Raw genomic sequence first — 22,742 nt, forward strand, 5'->3', positions numbered from 1 at the left:
CTCATAAAAAATGTCATATTTGATGGCTACATCATCTATGTAGACTTCAAAGTATTTTCCAATCAAATCATGGAAAATGAAATTCATTGTCCTCTGGTATGTTACTCCTACATTCTTTAATCCAAAGGGCATGACTACCAATTCAAATGTCCCTAAAGCACCAGGACACCTAAATGATGTCTTATGTATATCATCTAGGTTAATAAAAATCTAATTGTACCCAACACAACCATCCATAAAGGACAAAATCTTGCTCTTGGCTGTTGAGTCTACTAACAAGTCAGCCACTAGCATAAGATATTCATCCTTGGGAGTTGCTAGATTCAAGTTTCTAAAGTCTATGCACACTCTTAACTTACTATTTTTTTCCACAATAGGGACAATATTAGATAGCCACTCAACATACCTGGCTGCTCTAATAAAACCTGCTTTGAGCAACCTTTCAATTTCCTCCTTGACCAATAGGGTGACTTTGTTAGTCATCCTTCTTCGAGGTTGTTTATGGGGAAGGAAATTTCCTTTAATTGGGAGCCTATGCTCCACCAATGTTCTATCTAATCCAGGCATTTCTTCATAAGTCCATGCAAAGCAATCAACATACTCAGAAAGCAAACCAACTAGTTTGCTCTTACATTCATTAGATAGATTAGCATTTACATAGATGGGCCTCTTACAGGGCTACTGCACATCTGCTTTTACATACTCGCTAAGTTATATTCCTCTAAAAGGTCCTGCACATCTGCTTTAAGGTCATCAAACTTGGCAGGAGCAGCCTTCAGATGTTCCAGTTGCACCTCTTTATAACTCAGAGAGCTACTGTCGATAACACATTATGCCCAGGAACAATTGGGCAAACACTTAAGGCTAAACTTACTTTCTAAGAAGAAATAAAAAAAGCCTAGTAAAAGTAGATCTAATTACATTAGTTGTCTCATCCAGCTTGACTTCTTCTATCACATGTAACTGCATTACTCTTGATCTTCAGTAACCTCCTCTATCATAGGCCTTTTTTGCTTCTGCATTAGGCTTGGTTTGGCCAATTCCTGGTATATCTGCTTAAAAACTTCCTCAACAAAGACCTTGAACTCCTCATTAGTCAAACTCTTTCCCTGGAACTTAACCTCTTCCTCATCAATCACAACTGGACCCAAATCCTCATCATACAGCACAACTTCTATATTGTTAACATCAGCAACAAAGGGATTTGCATCTGCCCAGTAAACTTCTGTTCCTCATTTTTTACCTTGACCACCACTAGTTAAAAAGGTCAATGCCTGGTGCAGACCATTAAGGTGTATCCAATCTCTACCTAGTAACACATTGTAGTTAGAGGTAGAATCTATTACAAAGCAAGTTGTTCCCATTAACTTGGAACCAACCTGAAGCTGTAAAGCCATTACTCCTCTAGCCTCAGATGATCCACCAATGAAATTACGTATATTCACATTAGCAGGAAACAAGTCATCGGCAGATTTCCCAATAGCTTTTAGTGTCCTAAAAGGAAGAACGTTGACAATAGCTCCATTATCAACCAACATTCTTTCCACTGGCACCCCATCTAGATAAGCTCTGACATATAAAGGCCTTAGATGCCTGATAAGCTTGTCTTCTGGCTTTTGTAGCACAACCTTTTCTCCATCGATAGACCTAACCACCTCAATTGATCTCAGAGGCTTGGCTTGTGTCTCAATCATTGCTATCTGAACTACTGGTTCAGTCAAATCTTCAACATCACCTACGAATTTATCTGGCTAATTTGGATTGGCCTGAAACCTCTGAGGGATGGCCATAATCATATTGCACTCCTTAGATAGAGGTAAAGAACCAAAGTGAATGGCAGCCAACTTCTCTCCAAAGTCACCACCAGAACTATCTGATTTAGCTTTGTCTTCTCTAATTCCTTCATTAACATTCATGCTATCAGTGACCATTTCCTAGTCCTGATCATCCTTCATTGACACATCTTTCTCATTACTATCATCTTCATTAGACATTAGATCCTTCTCTAACTCTTTCAGCTTCTGCCTCAACAAAGCCTTCTCAAAAAGCTTCCTAACAGGTCTGTCATCTGCCTTTTTTGGCTCCACTTTCCTTTCCATAATCTGAACTAGTTTGTACTGGATGAGCTGTAGAAGTAGAAATTGAACCTTTCCCTCTAACAGCAGAAACCAATCCATCTCTAGTCCAGACTAAATCCTGCCTTCCAACTGGCTTGTCTCCTGTAGCTGTAGACATCATAGCATGGAATTTTCTTTGTTCCCTCCTTTTCTGAGTTCTTGTTTCGCCTATTGGCCTCCAACCAGTCATAGGAAACTTTGGATGAGATACTCCTTGCCATTCTTAATGAGATGGTACTGGAGGCTTTACCATACTTGGTTGAACTTGTTGCATATCTAGCCTCATTCTTGGGCCACGATACTACTGTTGAAGTCCCCCAAATGGCCTCACAAGCTGCTGTTGCCCTCTATATAGCCTTCCAGTCTGTTGGTGGCCATTATGTGGTGCACCAAATTGTTGTTCCTGGCCAATGTATGGCCTAGTCAGTACCTTGGGATTTTCATAGGGCTTAGAATCCTTTTGTTGTTTGAGCATGGCCCTTACATTACTTGATCCACCAAAGCACAGATGAACAAGAGCCCCGTGGAACAAGAATGGAGCATCGTTCTTGCCATAGTTCTTTGCAAGACCAAATATCCCTGGGTCTGTCCCATCATAGAACAAACAATCATTGTCAAAAATCTGCAGATCACCACTACCCATGGTATTAAACCTCAGGCCAACATTTTTTTCAATTTTTTGAATTCCATCAATCACAATGGCCTTAGCTCTTTCTTTCTCAGTACCACATCTGAAACAAATCAACCTTTCACTAGGCTCTTCTTGAACCTTTTTTCCCTCTTGTTTCTTTTGCCATTTTCTCCATTCTCTCTTTATGAAGCTTTTCTAACTCCACCAAGAGAACTCTGGGTTTTTCCCTTTTTTCTGTTGATCATTCGACTGTAGATCAGTGGCTATTATATTGATTTCCACCATGTTTGGGAATGGGTCACTATCGATTGCCATAACCCCTTTATCTTTTTCAACATATTTTAACATTCCTTTTTGAATTAAGTCCTGCACACAATTTCGAAATGTAATACAATTATTAGTGGAATGCCTAAAAGAATTGTGCCATTTACAGTACTCCTTGCCAACCTTGTCCCTTTCTTTGGGAATATTGTAGCCAAGAGTCAAAGTTAAAAACTTGTTTGCTAACAACTCATCAAATAATGCATCTGCTTTTGATAAGTCAAAAGAGTACTGTCTATGTGACACAACCACATTCTTTTTGGCTGGTTGTGTTACTGGCATGCTCACAGGTTTGTCGGCTTTCTTTAATGTTTCACAAACCATAGGTTTTTTACCTATTACGTGAGTAACATCTATGACGATATCCATGTCAAACTCAACCTCTTGGTAATGAGTCCCTAATGAGGCTTGCATTTCTCTGCTGCTCTTCTCTGAGAATGGCCTCATAGTTAGTTGCCCTTGAAAACAACTCAAATAGGTCTCTAAATATCATATCTTCAAATTTTTTCCTAAGTTCAAAATCTAAACCATTCTAAGCTAGTCTTATAACTTTTATTTCAGGCATGTACACATGACATCTATTTTTTGCTTTCTTAAACCTGTCGATGTATTGTTCTGCACTTTCTCTTTGTCTTTGTTTAAATTTTGACAAATCCATCATCGTCACTTCAGGCTCAGGTCTGAAGAACTGGGCATGAAACTAACTCTCCATTTCTTACCAAGTATGAATAGAATTTTCTAGCAAGTTAATAAATCATGTAAATGCCACTTTCGACAAGCAATGAGGAAAGAGTTTTAATTTTAAATTGTCATCATAGCCATGTTCTCCACACTGGAGTATGAACCTACCTACATGTTCTATGGTGGATTGCCTCTCTTTCCCTGTAAATAAAGTAAACTCATGAATTTGTAATTTCTTGGAATGGGAGTTGTTTCTATCCATGGAGGGTAAGGACTCCTAAACATAGGTCTATCTGGCCTTCTTAGGCCTGGACCATACATTTCTTGTATGATGTTCATTATTTGTTGTCTATTATTAATCTGAGAGTCTAAGTATTGCTGTTGTTGTCTTCTTCCTCAGACTTTTGGTTGGAAGTAATGAAAGGGGGGGCAAGCCCTCTAGGCCTTGGATGCATCATGTTGGGTTCATAATATGGTTGTTGCATGGCATGATCTCATATATTCTGAGGCGTTACATGATTAACTGGTTTATTTCTCTATTCTGTCATAGCCTGATAACCTACAACAAGCCCATCAAATGCATGAGTACCATACATTTGTGGCCTTGGTTGCCCCCCAGGTCTCATTCCCATATTATTCAAGTTATGATTAAACGCTGAGTTTGTGGGTACTCCCTCTCAAACACAAGACTTATAGTCATACCTTCCTCATATCTTTCTTGGCGTGTGGGAGGCCTATAAAATGATACAGGTTCATTTACATTTTCATGTTGTTGAGGGGCCACAAGAGGTATGAATTGTGCTTTTACCTGAGTCTCCTCCCCAACCCTTCTTGATTAGCTGGGCTTGATGTTGGCCTTCTCAAACAAAGCCAGTAAGTCATCTATCATCACTTGGTTTTCATATGCAGACATGGAGCCAATTGCTTGCTGAGTGTACAACAGAAAAGCCCTTCTTGGATCAGCAAGAGGGCAACTGGACTGGCCAGTGTTGGCCACATTTTGGCCATTTCCTCAACCTATTTCTTGCCTGGCCACTGAATGGCCATCAGCTAGGTTGTCTTGCACTCCTTCAAGCCCACCATCCAACTCTTCTCCATTTTCAACCCTTTTCTCAAGGTCTTCAAAGACTTCGTGTTTTTTATTCTTAGCCATCACTCCAAATTAGATAGGTCCCATTAGGCGTGCCAAAATATATTAGCAAAAATTTGGTTTGGGTCAAATCGACAGAGGTGATTCGACTAAACAACCAAAGTTTCACAAAAAACAACAGATCAAGCAATTGTGGTTTGAATGTTCTATGTCTTGAAAGCTTCAAGGACTTATTTGGAGGTTGTAATACGAAGAAAAAAGTGTGAATAAACTGAAGTTTGATTGAAGAACAAGTAAATTTGACACTTAATTACAAGAATTAAATTTCAAGTTCAATGTGCATCACAATCGATAGAAGAAAACTTAGCCACATGCTAAATTACAAACAGAAATACTCCTAAGTATAAAAGCTATTGCTAATTAAGTTATGTTACTCCTAATTCCACATGGGTTGTGAATGTTGTTAAAGATCTTCTTTACTTTGAATTTTCAGCCTTTATACTGCTGGCCTTACTACTTCTCTGCTGCCACGTGTCCCACCATTAAGCAAGTTACCTCCACTTCCTGTATAACTGCCCATGATCTCCATAACTGCTGGTAACTGCTTCTCTGCTGCAGCATTCTCTTTTCCTTGCAAACAAGACACATACCCTACATCACTTGCATGCCTAACTTCATGGCTTGGCATCTGGGCCATGTTTGGCCATATCCTATTGCACTATCAGATGAATCGACAAGAAGAACTACGTCTGCCAAATCTGCTCCTTTAACTGTTTCGTTTTTGTGACCTACTTTGCATTTTGGGATCCACATCCCACTATAAACTCGTGGTCTTTCCCCCTAGCATCCACTGGATCAGCTTTCTGTATTTTGTTATGCTTATTCGACAGAGAAAAATAAATTTTAGTCCCAACACCATCCCTGTACAAAAACCATGGATCCATAATCATATATATACACATAATGGAATCATATATATACACTGTAAATAATCATATATATACATACATATTGGAATCATATATATACATATATATATATATATATACATCTATAATCATATATAAAATTACACAAATGCACACAGATATTGGCTTGAGAGAGAGAGAGAGGGTAACCGTAGCCGGTACAATGGACGGTGACACTCTGACTGGGGACAGGCTTGGGTCCGGTTCCGACATTGAGGACTTCCTTTTCGACTTCCATCTCTAAATCTATCTGATCTCTTTTGGTAGTGGTTCATTCAGCAGTGGCTCCATTCGGTCTCCGCCAATCTTGAAGGGGTTTGGGGCTGTCGCTATTGATGACGATTGGGATGGTGGAGAGAGGGAGTGAGGAAGATGGAAGATAAAGAGAGTAATAGGGGGTTTGGGGTTTGGTTGCCAGCAAGGGTTGGGCTCCGACAGGGAAGCATGGAATGGGCTCCAATGGTGAGTGAGATAGAGAGGATGTGTGTGTGTGTGTGTGTGTGTGAGAGAGAGAGGGAGAGAGAGAGAGAGAAAGAGAGGATGTGTGTTGAAAATGGTCCAAAGAGGGTGAGTGAGATATTTTCAGCCCTTAGATTGAATCAATGTCCAAATTTTGACAAAGGGACAAAAGTCTCATCCGGATTCAAAATCTGAGCTGTTTTGTTATATAGATTACATCATTAGTGACTAAATATTTTTATTTGCCAATTAATTTTATAAATCCCTTTAAAGTTTGAAATGTCTCCCTCCAAATATTTTAGTTTTTTGGCGATTAAAATGTTTTTTTGTCGCTAAAAACAAGTTTTGGGTGACCAAACTTTTGGTCACCAAAGATAAATATTTTTTTGTCGCTAAAAATAAGTTTTTGGAGACTAAATTTTTGATCACCAAAGATAAAAAATAATTTTTTATTTTCCATTTGGCAACTAAATGGTTTAAGTTGATGGAATTCGGGGTGAGTAACAAATATACCGATCTGTCCAAACCGACTGAATCGAACTGATCCGTCGCATTTTGGACGAATGCGTAATGATGAGCAGACGGTTGCAAATTAATTTTTTCCAATCCGCCTAGTTTTGGGCAAATGGTGAATTTGAAGTTCCTTTGGCCGCAACCGTATCGCCAAACTGCGAGTACCCCTAGTAATTTGTAAGACTTTATGTTTTTAATTTGTTTAGATATTCTATTTGTGATTTCAATTGAAAAAGAGTTTAAATATTATGTTGAATATATTTTGTTGAAAAAGAGTTTTCAACTTAAATATATTTTTTGAATTAAAAAAAATAAATGTATTATTTATCTATATTTTTTGGTTTTTAAATCTAACTCTAAAAATAATAAATAAGAAAGATGATATATACTGGTTGGTTTTTGTTTTCAAAAACAGATATAAAGTAACAATACAAAGACATACAATATCTACTACTGCTCTGTTCATGGTTTTGGTGATTTGAATTGTTTCTATATTTTAAGAATCACAGATTGTAATACTTTATGTGGATAAGGCATGCAGTGATTGTAATATTCTAAAGTTTCAAACTTTCTTTCTTTGGATAAGGGATCCAGTAATTATAATACTTTTTTAAGTCATTGACCATAATATTTTATTTATTTTTTTTTTTAGGAAGTACACAAGTTGAATTATTTTGAAAATTTATTAAATTTTAAACCGCCAAACCGATTCGCATCCAATCCACTAATCTGCCAATCCGCTCAATCCACATCTGCCGAATTGCCAGACGGATGCGAATTGATTTTCTCCAATCTGCCAATCTGGCAAACAGATAGAGGATTGAAAGTTCCATGATCGCAACCAACCCGCGCCCACCCCTAAGAATTATGAATGCGATGTGATTGAATGAAAAGATTATTAGTGTAATGATATTAGGTTAGAGATATAGGATAAAAAAATTTTGTTTGTATACTAATGTAGTGATATTAATTAGTTAGAACTAAATCTATAAAATTACCTAAAAACCCTCCTCATATATAACATAATTTTATTAGTTTTGTAAAGTGAATGGCAAAATGATAATTTAATCATCAATTTATGTGAAGGGATTAGCTATCCCAACCCTCCTATGGGAATGTTAATCCCACCATGAGAGGAGATTCATACTCCCATGGGATTGCTAATCCCATGACATTTTATTGCACACAAACATGAGTTTGGTAGGTTCTACGGATCAGTAATCCAGCCCTCCCTCCCAAACTCTCAATCAAACATAACCTAAAGCTTCTCATCACATTGACAAAAACAAATGTGAAAAATCTAAAAATCCCCTAGATGTTCATTTGTGATTATGTATCAATTTTAAGCAGTATATAACAATCCCAATCAAACAATCAAGACAAAACGACACAACGATTTTTCGTGAAAAAACCACAATTGGACACCTCCAATTGTGATAAAAAAAAAACCACGGGCAACAGCCACAAAACAATCCACTAAGAAGATATAAAGGAATTACATAGGTATACTCTCAATTACCTAGCGAATCCACGCCCGAATTGAACCAACCTCTGTGTTTCTTCCAACCCCGTCTTCACCTCGGAATTGTCTTGACGATGAGCCACTCCGAAATCCACCAAAGCTTCAGGCTCGAATTCTTCAGAATCCACCGAAGAACAACTCTCCCTTTTGCGTAGAATTAACAAACAAACCTTTGATGTATGCTTCTTAAGTCATGAGTTGAATACTCAATGAAAATATCAAAAAAAACTAGCAAAATATCCTCAGATATAAACTTTAGAATCCAAAAAGAAGATCTGGAGGACTTGTCCAAGTTTTGGGAGAAAACTAACTACTTATAAAAATCCAAAGTAATCCTAGTTTTGAAAAAAAACCAATTCCTTATAGAAATCCAAAGTAATCCTAGTTTTGGAAGAAAACCAATTCTTTATAGAAATCCAAAGTAATCCTAGATTTGACCCAACACGCGAATTTATAGAATCTGTGTTGGGAATTCCCGCTTGAGCGGAGGCTTCAAAATTGTGTGATTCATATAGGCTTCACGCTCGAGCAGAAGTTTCCACGCTCGAGCGTCAAATCACACCATCCAGTACTTTTTCAAGCAAAACAGAGATGCTGTGAGCTTGCAATCCCCGCTCGAGCGTCACTTTCCCCGCTCGAGCGAGACGACCAAAATTGAAAAATCTGAAAAATTTGATCCTATTACAACCTCGGTTTTGATCTATAGAAATTGACAAAGGCATGATTCAGGTTGAATTCGCATCTAATAAACGCATAGCCTCACTGAAATAAAAGATACGAAAACAAATACAATTGAAAGAAATTTTGGCAAATGAGGTTGCCAAGAATAAAACCTAACAAAATGGATTTAGTGAGTTCTTTTTTTTAATTATTATTATATTATTATTTCATAAAGAAGAGCATTTCAACAAACAAATTTAGAATAGCTAAAATAACCTGTACACACCCACCTCAATGGTTTTGGTTTTACACAATATCACCACTTTCTTACACAAATAAATCATCTCTCCAGCTACTTAGATACAAAACAAAACAAAGAAGCAGCAACAGCAAAAAGAGTTCTCCACCTTTTTCCAACAGACATTTTTCCTCACCCAAATTTATTGCTAGAATCAGCTTGGACATGGAAAACCAAATATTTCAGTAGGCTGAAAAAAACTAAGAACTGCCGGTACCAGATCCACTAAAAGAATGAATAGGTTTTGTTATGTTCTGTAGCTGCTTCTGCCCTCTGACTTCGGATCTGCATTGTCACTCTTGTCAGTGTCGTAATTCTCCCTCTGGGATTCAATCTCCATGTTATCTGCGTGAGCTCTTCGGTGCCTTCGATCCTAATATTTTTGGAGTAAATACAATTAAGATACACGTCAAAATCAATTACTATCAGTCTCTCCGGTCCTTGAAAACATTCAAAATAAAAATTTAGCATGAGCTTTATTTGATCAGATCAGAGGAAGCCGGATTGCATGGCATGAAATCAAGAAGATTGGCCTTGTTTGGAAAGGAGACTATTTTAGTTTTTAGCTATTTTAGTAAGCTAAAATATTTGTATTTGGGAAGAGAGTTGGATTTTTTTGTAGTCGGATGTGATGCTTACGAGAAAAAAAGTAAAATGATTATGAGTTTTGATATGACATTTTGTCTTATTGACTATTTTAGTTTATTTTGTCTTTTTGTGGATTTTAGTTCAAAAAGCTTAAAAAATCCTTTCCCAAACATATGAACCGGGAGAAAAAGGAAAGTTATGCCTAATGACTACCACATTGTGAAGGTTGACAAAACTGCCATGAATTTTTTTGATTTAACTACATAATTATTTGATGTCACCATAAACTAAGAAATGTGGACCAGTAAGTGCATAATGTGTTGAACCTAAGAAATGCAAAAGGTTAAAGTTGAGATGAATCTCTCTCTCTCTCTCTCATAAAGCCTTCAAAAGATGTTAAACTCCTGATCAAGATAACTACCAAAAACCAACTTCTCATCCACATTCAATAAGGTAGTGCTCTAAGAAAGAAGCCAGCTTGGTCATAGGACACTGTTGTGAGGTTCTCCCTTCTAAACAATTTTCACAAAAATGAACTTGGTAAACATAGCAAATGGTATTAGCTTAATAATCTACAGATCTGAAGAACTAAGTAACACAGGATCCACTACCACTTAATTAGCACACCTGTGCAGCCCTTAACAATAGGATTGTGTTCTTGCAATTTATGTCAGCATTACTGTAGCTCTAAAAAGAGTTTAACCCAAGAACAAATAAAAATAAAACACAAAAACAAAAGGTGAAAGAATGGAACTTCACCTTTAAAACAGAAGGAGAAAGACTGGAATTTGACTTGGTTTACCATGACTAACCAATTTTTCTTTTTTCTTTTACTATAAAAAAGGTAAATTATGTCTAGCCATTTGAAATAGATGTATAATGCCTTTTATGGATCCTGCACAGATGTCCATCTCAGGTATAACAGAGTAAGCTCCAAGTAGTAACACAGCATGATTTAAATTTACACCGTCAAGAAATGTTTAGAACAAGCAAACAACCATCAAGTTCAAGATGGATTCCTTAGACAATGATAGGCAAACTAAATTTGATCAAGGAAGTTGATGAACAAACATAAATTCAGGGATACCTCAACAAAAAAAAAAAAAAAATACACACATCGTAGGACATATATTGTATGGCCCGTGTACTTGGGCTTTATCCCATTTTGATCTTTTTTATGATTTCTGGAGATCAGGTATAACCTAGGTAATAGTCAAGACCAAGTTTTCTATGGCTGATCCAAAACTGAAGAAACGGCTGGCCTGAAACAGTGGAAGATACTTGACTAAAAGGTTTTAAGATGATCTAGACAAGCGTAAAATACATAAAACAAGATGCAATTTCAATAAAATAATTAAATAGAAGAGATTGGTTGCCAAAAGGTTAACTAGAATGACTTTCTAATTTATCTTGGTACATTATTGAAAGGGATGCTGAAAAATGACTCGTGTAGCCAACCCCACTTGAGTGAGACACAAGGTTTAGGCAGTGTTTGATTCACTAGAATGGGCTAGAATGGAATGATCATTCTATCAAAATGTCCATTCCCATGTTTTGTTGACTAAAAAAATAATGAAAACTGTATTGCAAATGGAATTATATTAATCATTGTAAGGGAATCATCATTACATAGGGGATCCTAACGAATGACCATTTCACCTCATTCTAGTGAAACAAATAGAGCATTACTTGGTTTGGTACGCTCCAAGAAGAATGGACATTTCATGGACACTTCTAAGAAGATAACATGTTGTATCCAAGATAGACATAACAAGACACTCGTTGGACACTTTTCAACACTTGAAAACACATGAACCACATTATAAGTTTGAATAAAATGATAAAATAAAAAAAAATGTAAATTTAAACTTAGGCCAAGTTTGGCATCCTCCAAAAAAATCCAAAAAGTCAAAAAGTCACTATCCTATTTAAGTCACATCACCTCTCTAACACATCACTTCAAACCCAACAACCCATATTTCATAAAAAGTCAAAAAGTGCACTTATTTAGTCTTCCCAAACTTGGCCTTACTCTACTTATTTAGACTTTAAAAAAATTATTATTCTTGACTTAAATATTCATATATATGACATAATAATTATTTATTCTTATATATGACATAAAATAAAAATATAAAATTATATTTTGCACTTGTCCTCACGTGTCGTGTCCTACATTTTTTGAAAATTTCCGTGACGGCGTATCCAAGTTGTGTCTATGTCATGTCATGCGTCTGTATCCATGGCCGTGCTTCCAGAGTTCGTCTCTGTTTTTCGAAGGACTTCTCCCCTTAGATGAAAATTCTCTCCATTCGACAAACTCGCCCCCTTTCTGTATATACTGTCGACTTGCTGTTGGCGAGTGGAGTTTTTCTATATTTGGATGGTAGATCCTCCCATTGGTTCCAGTGAGATCGAAAAATCTCGGGTTGGAGGTTTGGATCTTCTTCGTGCATTGAACCATGGCATGAAGGTGAGGGTTTCCATCTTCATGGAGCTCCCTTGCGACAAGTATGTAGTATGGCTGACAGGCTAGTTGGAGGAGAGACTGGAGGAGTTCTAAGAGTTGTTCTTTTGGGCATGGGCATTGTGGGTAGGTGAGGAAGACATTCTTGGCATAAAAACAAAAAGAGGATTGGCGAGGCATTATTTAGCTTATTTAGTGATTAACACTTAACTTACACTGGTGTGAATGTTGTTTGTCGAGGCTTTATATAGGGGGAGGTCACACCAGCCGCGGGGGGGGGGGGGGGGGGCGCTATATATAATATTACTAGCGCCCCCTGTTGAAATTGTACCCGATAGGCAATTTCATCCGTCGATGGACGTACGGATGGTGACGTGTAAGATGGAGATTAAATCCGTACTCACACCAAATAGTAATCACTATTTGGTGTGAGTGGTGTGAGTAGACGTGGCCGGATCCTGTCCACCCACGTGTCACGATCGTGGTGGTTTTTCTTGGAGATAAAGCAAAGGTGCACAGAATTCCGCGTGAATGAACAGTAATGGGCGGGAATTCAAATTTTGAATTCCGAATCTTCGTATTTACAGCTGTCTATATATCTGGGTCCAGCCTCAGATATTTGTCGGTGGAGAGAGATATGAGAGATATGCTTTTGCAGTTGGAGAGTTATTACACTGAGGTGATTTTCTGGTACCTTGTTTCGTCCCTCCTTTTCTTTCTGCCATTTTTGTCGATTTATTTGGTATACAATGTTGTACTCCTTAGAAGAGTATCCCGAGAATTACGGGCAGTTCACTCAAATGTGTGTAGATCGCTTTTTGACGTGGCAACTAGGACTGTGGGAAGAGAGCCGGCGGAGAGCTCCGGTGAAGTTTGTTCCGGTGTACGAAGATCAGAGGGCAAAAATATCAAAGCTAAGGTGTCTGAACAGAAGGGTTAGCAGAGGTAACAGATCCTGTAGAAGTGTTCGTATAAAAGATTTGGAGTTATTTATAAAAAATGGAAGGAATAGGAAGCAGCCATTACCGGACCCCCCTTGCGTACCGGAGGTCAAGGACACCGGCGGCCAGTGGATATAGGCGTAGTTACCGTAGTCGTGCACCTTTTAAGACCCAGTATGTTCGCAGACGGTACGTTCAGAATATTCCCCGATTTATTAAGAAGACTAAGAGGGGAGTAAGGAAATTACAGCTATACGATGAACAATTAAGGGACGTTAAGTTTGATAATAAAGGCGTGTCGAGATTACTTAATGGTATTGAGTTGGGTAATAAGAGATCTGACCGTCAATCAGACAAGATCGTGGTTAAGGGTATCAAATTCATTGGTAATGTCCAATTGGGACAGGATGCTAAGGACGAAGCTGTGGTCCACCACGTGTTGTTTTTTGTCATCAGTGATAATAGTCCGTCAGACTCCGTCCCTACACCTGACAAGATATTTATTGGAGTTGGCGAGGGTAATCCTGAGACCTGGATTGTTGATCCTGACCAGTCTGACCGTTTTCGAATGCTAAAGAAAATGAGATTCAAGCTCGTTGGTGGCAAGGACAAAGAGTACGTTCGTCACGGGATAGAAGTTGTAGACCGGTTCTTCCCAGTTGATGTTTGGACGGACTACAAAGATACGCTGTTGGGAAATGTTGGAAGCATTCAAAAGGGTGCCATATATTTAGTGGCTGCTACTGTTAGTGGAAAGGAATGCAAAATTACTTTAAGGAGTCAAATGTACTTTAAAACTGTTTAGAATTGTAATTTGATGTATTTTTATTTTTAATGTTCAGGTTAATGGAGGTGGACGATATAAAAACTGGGGTTGTTGAAGGTGTTTCGGCAAGTGATTTTAGTTGTATTGAACTTGCGTTGCCTAATTTATTTTCTCAATTTATTGAATGTGTTTTTAGAGTGTGTGGTTGATGATTTATATATGTTCATACATTATCAATGACTGAATGGGTAGCAAAACAAGCTTTATATGCAAAGCATCATACCAATAGAACCTGATGCGAACGCAATGTACGAGTGACAGAACTAGATACTGTATTAAAATATAAAAAAACCAATTCAAGTAAAATTATACAAGCAGTTATTTTCTTAATCGATAAGTCAAACAGAATGTTAGACCTATACCAGTATAATTTAGAAACTGACCTCTCTGGGTATGGGATACTCCTCTGACTCAAGCATTCGAACAACTTGGCTCATCTTGGGTCTCTTGTCTGAATCTGGGTCAACACATCTCAAAGCTGTCAGAAGGGCTCGTTTAAGAGCTCTTGTTGACGGCTTTGTTTCAATGTTTGGGTCCACCACTTCCTCTGAGCGCCTGCTTCCAACCATCATTTTCAGCCAATCAACCAGATTTACCTGCAAAGCATTATATGGTTTATGTTCAACGAGACTACGAATAGATATCATGAACTACATTTTCTAAAAAGGGTCCATCAGATTACAATGTACACAAGACCTGCCTAGGAGCACATAAATGATTGAAAAAGAAAACTGCAATTAAAAATGAAGTAGAGCGAATCTGCAAAGAGCATTTATTAGATAAATTTACAAGCATATGGAACCTATGGGGCATAAGAAATGGATATATCCATAGAAACTTCTTAACATTACCTATAAAACAGATATACCCACGTCTGAAAGTACAAATATATGGAAGGATAAATCATAAACCATTTGAACAGTCTAATCTATTTCAGAGACTATACTATGAATCACATTAACGGTTCTATAAAAATGGTAAAACAAATCCATTTTAAATGATAACTAGTACGAAAGGAAAATTGTGTCTGGGAAGCCTTGAAACTACAGATATGTTGATGGATGTGCCAAAAAATATCATGGATGTTCTACTCTCTCTCTCTCTCTTGAAAGTACAAATATATGGAAGGATAAATCAATGTTATTAAAATGGATAAATCAATGTTTTCTTGAAGCCTTGGCGCATCAAGGCGCCAAGGTCTCCTGGGGCCTAGGCTCAAGGTACAAGGTGAAGCGCAGGCTTCACCAAAGCGAGGCGCACCTTGTACGGGAAAAAATAAATAATTTAATATAAGTAAATAATTTAGGGTTCAACATAAACAAAATGAAATGTTAAACATTTAGTGTTTTTTGGATATTAGGATTTAGGACTAATTTTTCTTCTATCATTGATTTGGGGTTGAATGCCCAATGTATTGACATCTGTAATAAGAGTAGGGATCTTTTGTAACTGCACTATATTAAATCAATGGTTAGATTTTAAACAAAACCAATTAAGGCAACAATAAAAAAAAAAAGCCCTCAAGACTCAAGTTTTGGGCCAATCAAGTGCCTTATCACAGTTGTCTAGTCTGGAACACTACAAGGCACAAACCTTGGGCCTGGACGGGACTTGGGCCTAGGCGCACGCCTAGGCGCGCCTTATTGAAGTCGCCTAGCGTGGAACACTACAAGGCGCAAACCTTGGGCCTGGATGGGACTTGGGCCTAGGAGCACGCCTAGGCGCGCCTTTAATAACACTGGGATAAATCATAAACCATTTGAACATTCTAATCTATTTTCAGAGACTATAGTATGAATCACATTAACGGTTCTATAAAAATGGTAAAACAAATCCATTTTAAATGATAACTAGTACAAAAGGAAAATTGTGTCTGGGAAGCCTTGAAACTGCAGATATGTTGATGGACGCACCAAAAATATCATGAATGTTCTCTCTCTCTCTCTCTCTCCCCTTCCTTTTTTATTTTTGTTTTTTACAGTGATAGTATCCAAATAGCTGTCAACAGAAAAGTCTTAGTAACTAATGTTAAACAAAGGAATAAATCATCAAGAGTGGTGATAAAGCAAAATTACATTATAACATATATTGTTCTCAATAGATTATAATTTATAATGACAGCAAATCCAAATGCCAGATGAAAAGTAATTTTTTAACCAAATTCAAACTATGTTAGTGCCTACAAACATTTTCCCAGCAGTGAGACATCTTTATAACATTTAAGAGATTCTTGTATTGAATCTCTTCAGCTCCTTGTTTTCTGTCTTTAGCACACTTATCTCTGCTCGCGCATCCTTATACATGCGTTGGAGCAGAGCCAGCTGGGAGTTTAACTGTTGAACCTCATTTGTCCTACTCTGCAGCCGGTTCGACAAATTTGTAACCGCAGTCATGGTTTCCACACATGACTTCAATGTATACTGATTGGCCTCCACATCCGACTGCACTGCCATTCTTTGCTCCACAGACCGCATAGGAAAGTTCAACGGAGCAAACTCCGGGGCGCTTGGTTGAGGTTCCAGTGCCACCGCACCAGTTATCTCTCTTGTTGACTCGTTGAGATCGGGAAAAAGAGTGAGCAGACCACGGGACGAAGAGGCCATATTCTGGGTAGCTGAACGGGAAGAAGAAGCCGTGTTTTTGGGTTGCTGAGTGTTTCAGAGAAGGGTTGGTTACAGAATGTTACAGAGAACGAAGAGGTTTCAACTGGTTTGTTATGCTTCCAAGCCTCAGACTTCGCTTTGGTTTATAAAGACAGAGACGACGAGGCCGACACGCGCTCTGTCAATCACGTGCATCGTCGCGTGTCAGGCGCCCCTTTTGATGGCTCGACGCTTTCTGTCGGGCACGCTTTTTGATGAAGTGGGCGCGCCTTTTGATGGCACGCCTTTTTATGGATTGGGCACGCCTTTTGATGGCACGCCTTTTGAAAGATTAGGCACACCTTTTGAGGGTGCGACTTTTTAAGGGTCCGACAAGACTCTGTAAACTGTCCCGACATTGATTCCGGTTAGCTCCTTCATGGGTCCGACAAGACTCTGTAAACTGTCCCGACATAGATTCCGGTTAGTTTCTACAAGGGTCCGACAAGACTCTGTAAACTGTCCCGACATTGATTCCGGTTAGCTCCTTCATGGGTCCGACAAGACTCTGTAAACTGTCCCGACATTGATTCCGGTTAGCTCCTTCATGGGTCCTGCTACAACGGTCCGACATGACCCCATAAACTGTCTTCTACATCGGTCTGACACCACCATACAGTGTCCTCTACCACGTTATGACACCCCCATACAGTGTCATCTACAACGTTATGACACCACCATACAGTGTCCTCTACAACGTTATGACACCACCATACAGTGTCTCCTCTCCTTTTTATGTATTTTCTTATTTTGTTACTCTCTCCAAACTCAAGTTGGTTAGTTTCTATCCTCCTTGAGTTTGCGGGGGGCTGTTAAAATTTACCATCACCTACCACCACTTACTCCTCACCTACTCCTCATCTACTACACTCACCCTCTCCTATATAATGAGTCACTCACCATTTGTAATATACACAACAAGACATCAATCAATTCATCAATCAATAATACATAAATTCTTACAGAATTGTAATAATTGATTACCTCTTGCGCAGCACGACCATAGTCCACCGGATCTCGTCCTGTAATGGCTTCCAGAAGCACAACACCAAAGCTATAAACATCACTCTTTTCATTCAAAAGGCCGCTATTTGCATATTCGGGAGCCACATATCTGCATAATTTTTTAGGAAAGCAAAAGAACATGAAATATGATAGTACATAATTATAGAGAATATTCACAAATTCCACCAATAAGGAGACAAGAAAGAACCAAAGCAAAAAATATATAAAAAAGAAAGGTGACTCAAGTTGGGATTGCAACTTAGCATATGCTGGAGAGAATATGAAAGAAAATACTAACCCAAAGGTTCCCATAACCCTAGTTGTGATGTGACTTTTTCCGGCACCAAGTAGCTTGGCCAGGCCAAAATCAGAAACCTTGGCATTGAAGTCATTATCAATCAATATATTGCTTGACTTAATATCTCGGTGCACCACTTTTGGCTCGATTGCTTCATGCAAGTAGCCAAGACTGCAAAAAAATCAGACAGATATACTAAGAGCTACAATGATGGAAATAAAAGATTACAAATCAATTAACTTACGCTTTAGCCGTGCCAAGGAGAACCTTCATCCTGGCCTCCCATGTAAGATGTCCATGTTGGCGCATAGCTCCATGAAGCCATTGTTCCAAGTTGCCATTGTTGACGTATTCGTAGACTAATAACCTGAAATATTTAAATATGTGAGACAAATGCTGTTTCTTATATCTTACATTTCAGTAATGCTCCGTTTTGTTTCGGTGGAATACATTTCTAGAAAACGTTTTCCTCATTTTTTTAGTATTTGACATGATGGAAAATGAAAGTCGATGGAAAACAAGCTTATTTGGGCGGAAAACATTTTATACTTTTGATGGTGGAAATGTTTTTCAAACTAAAGTCGTACCAATGCTACCACCAGCATCATCACCTCCACCACCACACCACACCACAACCACCGCCACCCCACAACCACAACCACAACCACCGTTAACCCTCAACCACCACCTTACCTCCACCTCCACAGCCCCACCATCACCACCCACCCCACTTCACTAGTGACACAACCACTAGCATATTAGTCTCAAGTTTGCAACCAAACATAGAAAAATGTTTCCGGCGAAGAATATTTTCTGAACAAAAATTTCAAAGAAAATGTATTCCGTTGGCAAATGTATTCCATTGAAACAATCGGAGCATAAAATTAATCCAGCTCTTAGAACCAGCACTATCATGCCACTGCACATAATTTTAAGATCATAGAGGATTCTTTCCTTCATGACTTTGCTTTTTTAACACTTTTCTTGGATTTGGATTCAAACAGAAAAATATTCAAGACTTCTAACATACTCAAAATGAGAGTTGTACCTATGAGTTCCTTCCATGCAATAGCCCAAAAGTCGAACCAGATTTTTATGACGCACATGGCCAATAGCATCAACTTCCACTCTAAATTCCTTCTCTGCCTGGCCCCTAAAAGGAAAAAATTTAAACTTTCAACTGCAGATGAACTGAAAATATCGAAAGGAAATAAATCACATAAAGATGTGAAATCAACAAAGCGATTTTCAAGCATACAGATTGTTCAGAAGTCTTTTGACTGCCACTGGACTCCCATTAATCAAACATCCCCTATAAACAACTCCATATCCACCCTCGCCAATAACATTCTCCTTTGAAAACCGGTTTGTTGCAAGTTCGAGATCCCTCAATGTAAACCAGTGACCCCACCCCAAATGAGAGAATTCAGGCAGTCCAGTTAGAGGAGAAGAGGCGGTTATTGGATGTGAAGAAGAAGGTTTATACGCACCAAAGTTGCCCGAGCTCACTTCTCCTGATTGAGACCCTCCACCATCTTTATCCAAATTACGAAACGAACCTGACTGACTACTATTATCTCCATTTTTCGTTTTCCCCATACCTAGATGAACAATAACCTTATCCGATTCTTTATCACTGGATTTTTCGTGAATGGTGAGAAGAATCCCATCACGTGGAGCAAATTCATCCGTAGGGACTTGCTCCATGCGTACTTCTTTAATTTCCTTGGAAACAGTTGGGATTTGGCTATTGGGAATATTGTCTTGAGCTTTCCTAGATTTCTTCCGCGAAGTAAGATAAAAGGATAATGCAAAGAGGATAACTATAATAAATAACCCAACAAAGATCCCAATCAATTCCCAGACTTTGAGACCAAAAATGGAAGTTCTTTTGGATAATCCTGTATTCAGATCAGTAGTCATCCTTTCGGTGTCAAAATACCTACAAAATGAAATAAGAAAGATAGTTATGCAACTTTGTAATCTTCTCTCTTTTTCAATGATAGGTGAAATTTTTTGCATGAATAGTATTACAATTATTTTCTTGCCATCACACTATATCCCCTCCTAATATGTAGTTTGTCATCTGATAAATTTTCATTCATGGCACTAGGGATACAAAAGTTCACTATTACCTTTCAAAGACAACAAATTGGAGAAGAAAATATATATTTAAAGATAAAAATGTAAAAACATGCAGACTAGATAAATGCACAATGGGATGCAACAAGAAACAACATCAAAATAGGAAGAAAATTGGGGAAATAATAAGAAAAAAAAAAGATGAAAAAGAAAATGCATTTCAAGAACTCTACAGAAAGATCAGAGAACATAATGGGGATCCAACAGCATGAAAGCACTTTTCAGTTTCCCATACAAATATTCACCAACATAAAACAAGAACTTTCCATCGACCACAATCTCTAAATGATCTAATAAATTTTATGAAAAAACAGAGACAATGTTACAATGTTTACCTCTCTGAGACACAATTGACAAGAACAGCCTTTAGATGCCAGATCTCACAAAACCCATTACCATACCCTCTCTACAGACATTGAAGAAGCCATCAATCAGATCTCTGAAAACAAGATCACATATCAAGACACCCAAATCAACCCAAGTTCAGAAAACCAGTTATATATCCAATTTGGTTGGATTTACTATCTGGGTCTCTCTGTAGGAGCAAATGTGAGTCTAAATCTAAGTTGAAAATGTACTTTCGGCTTAAAAGCCCTAACCCAGAAACAAGAACCAGAAATGCTGTACTGGCAGAGGGAGGATGGTAAAAGAGAAAAGTGGGGATAATAAGAACGAATGATGGGTTTATCAGTGGTAGGTGATGAGAAAATGCATCACAAACAGTAAAGAGAGAAGTAGAATTGGAAGGTACTGAACTCTTTTGAGAGATTTTTCTTTGGGTTCTTGTGAAGATGACTGATTATCAAAAATTCACTCTTGATAATCAAATATATAAACATTGTGCTAAAAACTGTAAAAACTTTTTATTCTTTTCTTTTCTTGGGGCTTTTCTTGTACTGTTGTTTTGTTCGTTCATACGGTTTCATTATTTATCTATTAACTTTTTGTAATATTGTTAGTCATCACTTGTGGTTCAGTTTTGGCCGGTTTAGTTTGCGATTTCAATATATACATGGTTGGAAGAAAATTAAACTCCTAATTGTGTGGTGTGTGGATTACGATTTGTGCGAATAGGATTTTGAATATGTAGATAATTTGTGAATTAAATTTTTTTAAAAAAAATTTATTTTTGAGTCTTTTTCTTTCGTTTTCTAAATATTATTTTGGGTTCTTTTTTCCTCATTTTTTAAAATGCTTAACACTAATAATTAATGAATTAAAATTTATACAATTAAAAACACACAAAATCAATTTTCAATATTAGCAAATCATTCAAAATCTTAAATTTTTAAATAAAATTATAAACTAAAATAAGCCCATCTTTCAAAATCTTAAACTAAATCATCAAAATTATTCAATACCCAATAACACAATTAAAGCAAAATCATTCAAAATCCTAAACTTACCTAAAAGTAATTCTTTATTAACTTTTACATTAATCCAAATTATATAATAAAATAATAATAAATTATTGTCAAACTTCATCTGATTCAAACCCATTAAATAAAATAAAAATATTTACAAACTCACAGATTCCATCATGAATCAGATCCATAATTAGGTTTTGTTTTGTTGGGCAAAAATATCTAGGATAGAAGGAATAAAATCAACAGCTCAGATTAAAAAAATAAAATAAAAATAACTAAATAAATAAAAGACTAAAGTGCAGGCAGGTTCTTGTGGATGCTGGTAAAACCCGCAATAATATCACATTCCAAACTGCATCCGCTTGCATTGTGTCTGCAAAACCACCCATTTGTATACTGATCGATTTAGGTTGTGCAGGGTGTACGGTTCGAATAACTCTATGCTCAACCCTAATCAATACTATCTATATACTCCCTTCGTCTTAAAATAATAATTTCTTTTAGGGAATTTAATTATTTTTTATAATACAATTATTACATTTTTAAAATATTAATTTTTCAAAATTACTCTTTGATAATATATTTTTTTCAAAATATCAGCCTCGTTTGGGGAGTAATTATTTTAGCTAAAAAATTAAAAAATTATTATAAGTTGTTACATCACTCTCTCTATTTTTCTGCACATCTTTTCGTAAAAATTCAAAAAGTTACTAAAATAGCATGTTTTCAAACGAATTGTCATGATTGTACCTTTTGTATTGTTAATAAATTTATAAGAAAAGTAAAATATGAAATTCATATTATTTTAATCTTTAATTTTTAAAAATAGACTAATATTTTGAAATAATAAAAAATTAAATAAAAGACTGATAGTTTGAGATGGAAGATGTAACAAAAATGAGTTGATGATTGTGATAGTGAAGGCATAGAAACAAACCCAAGTGAGAACAAAAAAAAATTATTTAATATTCCTGAGGCATCATGTGAAATATTTATAATCAATTACAATACATTATGTTTCTTGTTATTTTTTAAGTATTTAACATAAAATCGTGAGTTTTATATCATTCATCAATCACAACACGTATAGGTAACATATGGCCGTGCCCAGGGGCACAAAATAACTTTTCAGTAAGAACAGAAGTGAAAACAGAAACACTTTAGTGGAGCTGCTTTGGAGGGTCAAACAATGGATAGGGGTGATGC

At 37.1% G+C, this 22,742-nt stretch overlaps 2 protein-coding genes across 2 annotated transcripts; both read right to left on the minus strand.

The window, feature by feature from the left end:
- Positions 1–210: 210 nt before the first annotated feature.
- On the minus strand, positions 211–1,694 carry LOC145814199 (uncharacterized). Its single transcript, XM_082910752.1, has 4 exons — positions 1,244–1,694; positions 973–1,174; positions 704–816; positions 211–569 (listed from the first exon to the last, which is right to left on the minus strand). The coding sequence occupies exons 1-4, from the start codon at positions 1,692–1,694 to the stop codon at positions 211–213; spliced, it is 1,125 nt and encodes a 374-aa protein (XP_082766878.1).
- A 7,510-nt stretch (positions 1,695–9,204) lies between these two features.
- Positions 9,205–21,055, minus strand: LOC114295920 (putative receptor-like protein kinase At5g18500). The gene is made up of 8 exons (XM_028240220.2): positions 20,505–21,055; positions 19,286–19,969; positions 19,076–19,180; positions 18,272–18,394; positions 18,028–18,198; positions 17,709–17,838; positions 14,466–14,678; positions 9,205–9,633 (listed from the first exon to the last, which is right to left on the minus strand). Exons 2-8 carry the CDS (start codon positions 19,948–19,950, stop codon positions 9,508–9,510), a joined length of 1,533 nt encoding a protein of 510 aa, XP_028096021.2. The 5' UTR covers positions 19,951–19,969; positions 20,505–21,055; the 3' UTR covers positions 9,205–9,507.
- Positions 21,056–22,742: the final 1,687 nt, after the last annotated feature.

Source organism: Camellia sinensis, chromosome 2 (genome assembly GCF_055761805.1).
Source record: "Camellia sinensis isolate YWXY chromosome 2, ASM5576180v1, whole genome shotgun sequence".
NCBI lineage: Eukaryota > Viridiplantae > Streptophyta > Magnoliopsida > Ericales > Theaceae > Camellia > Camellia sinensis.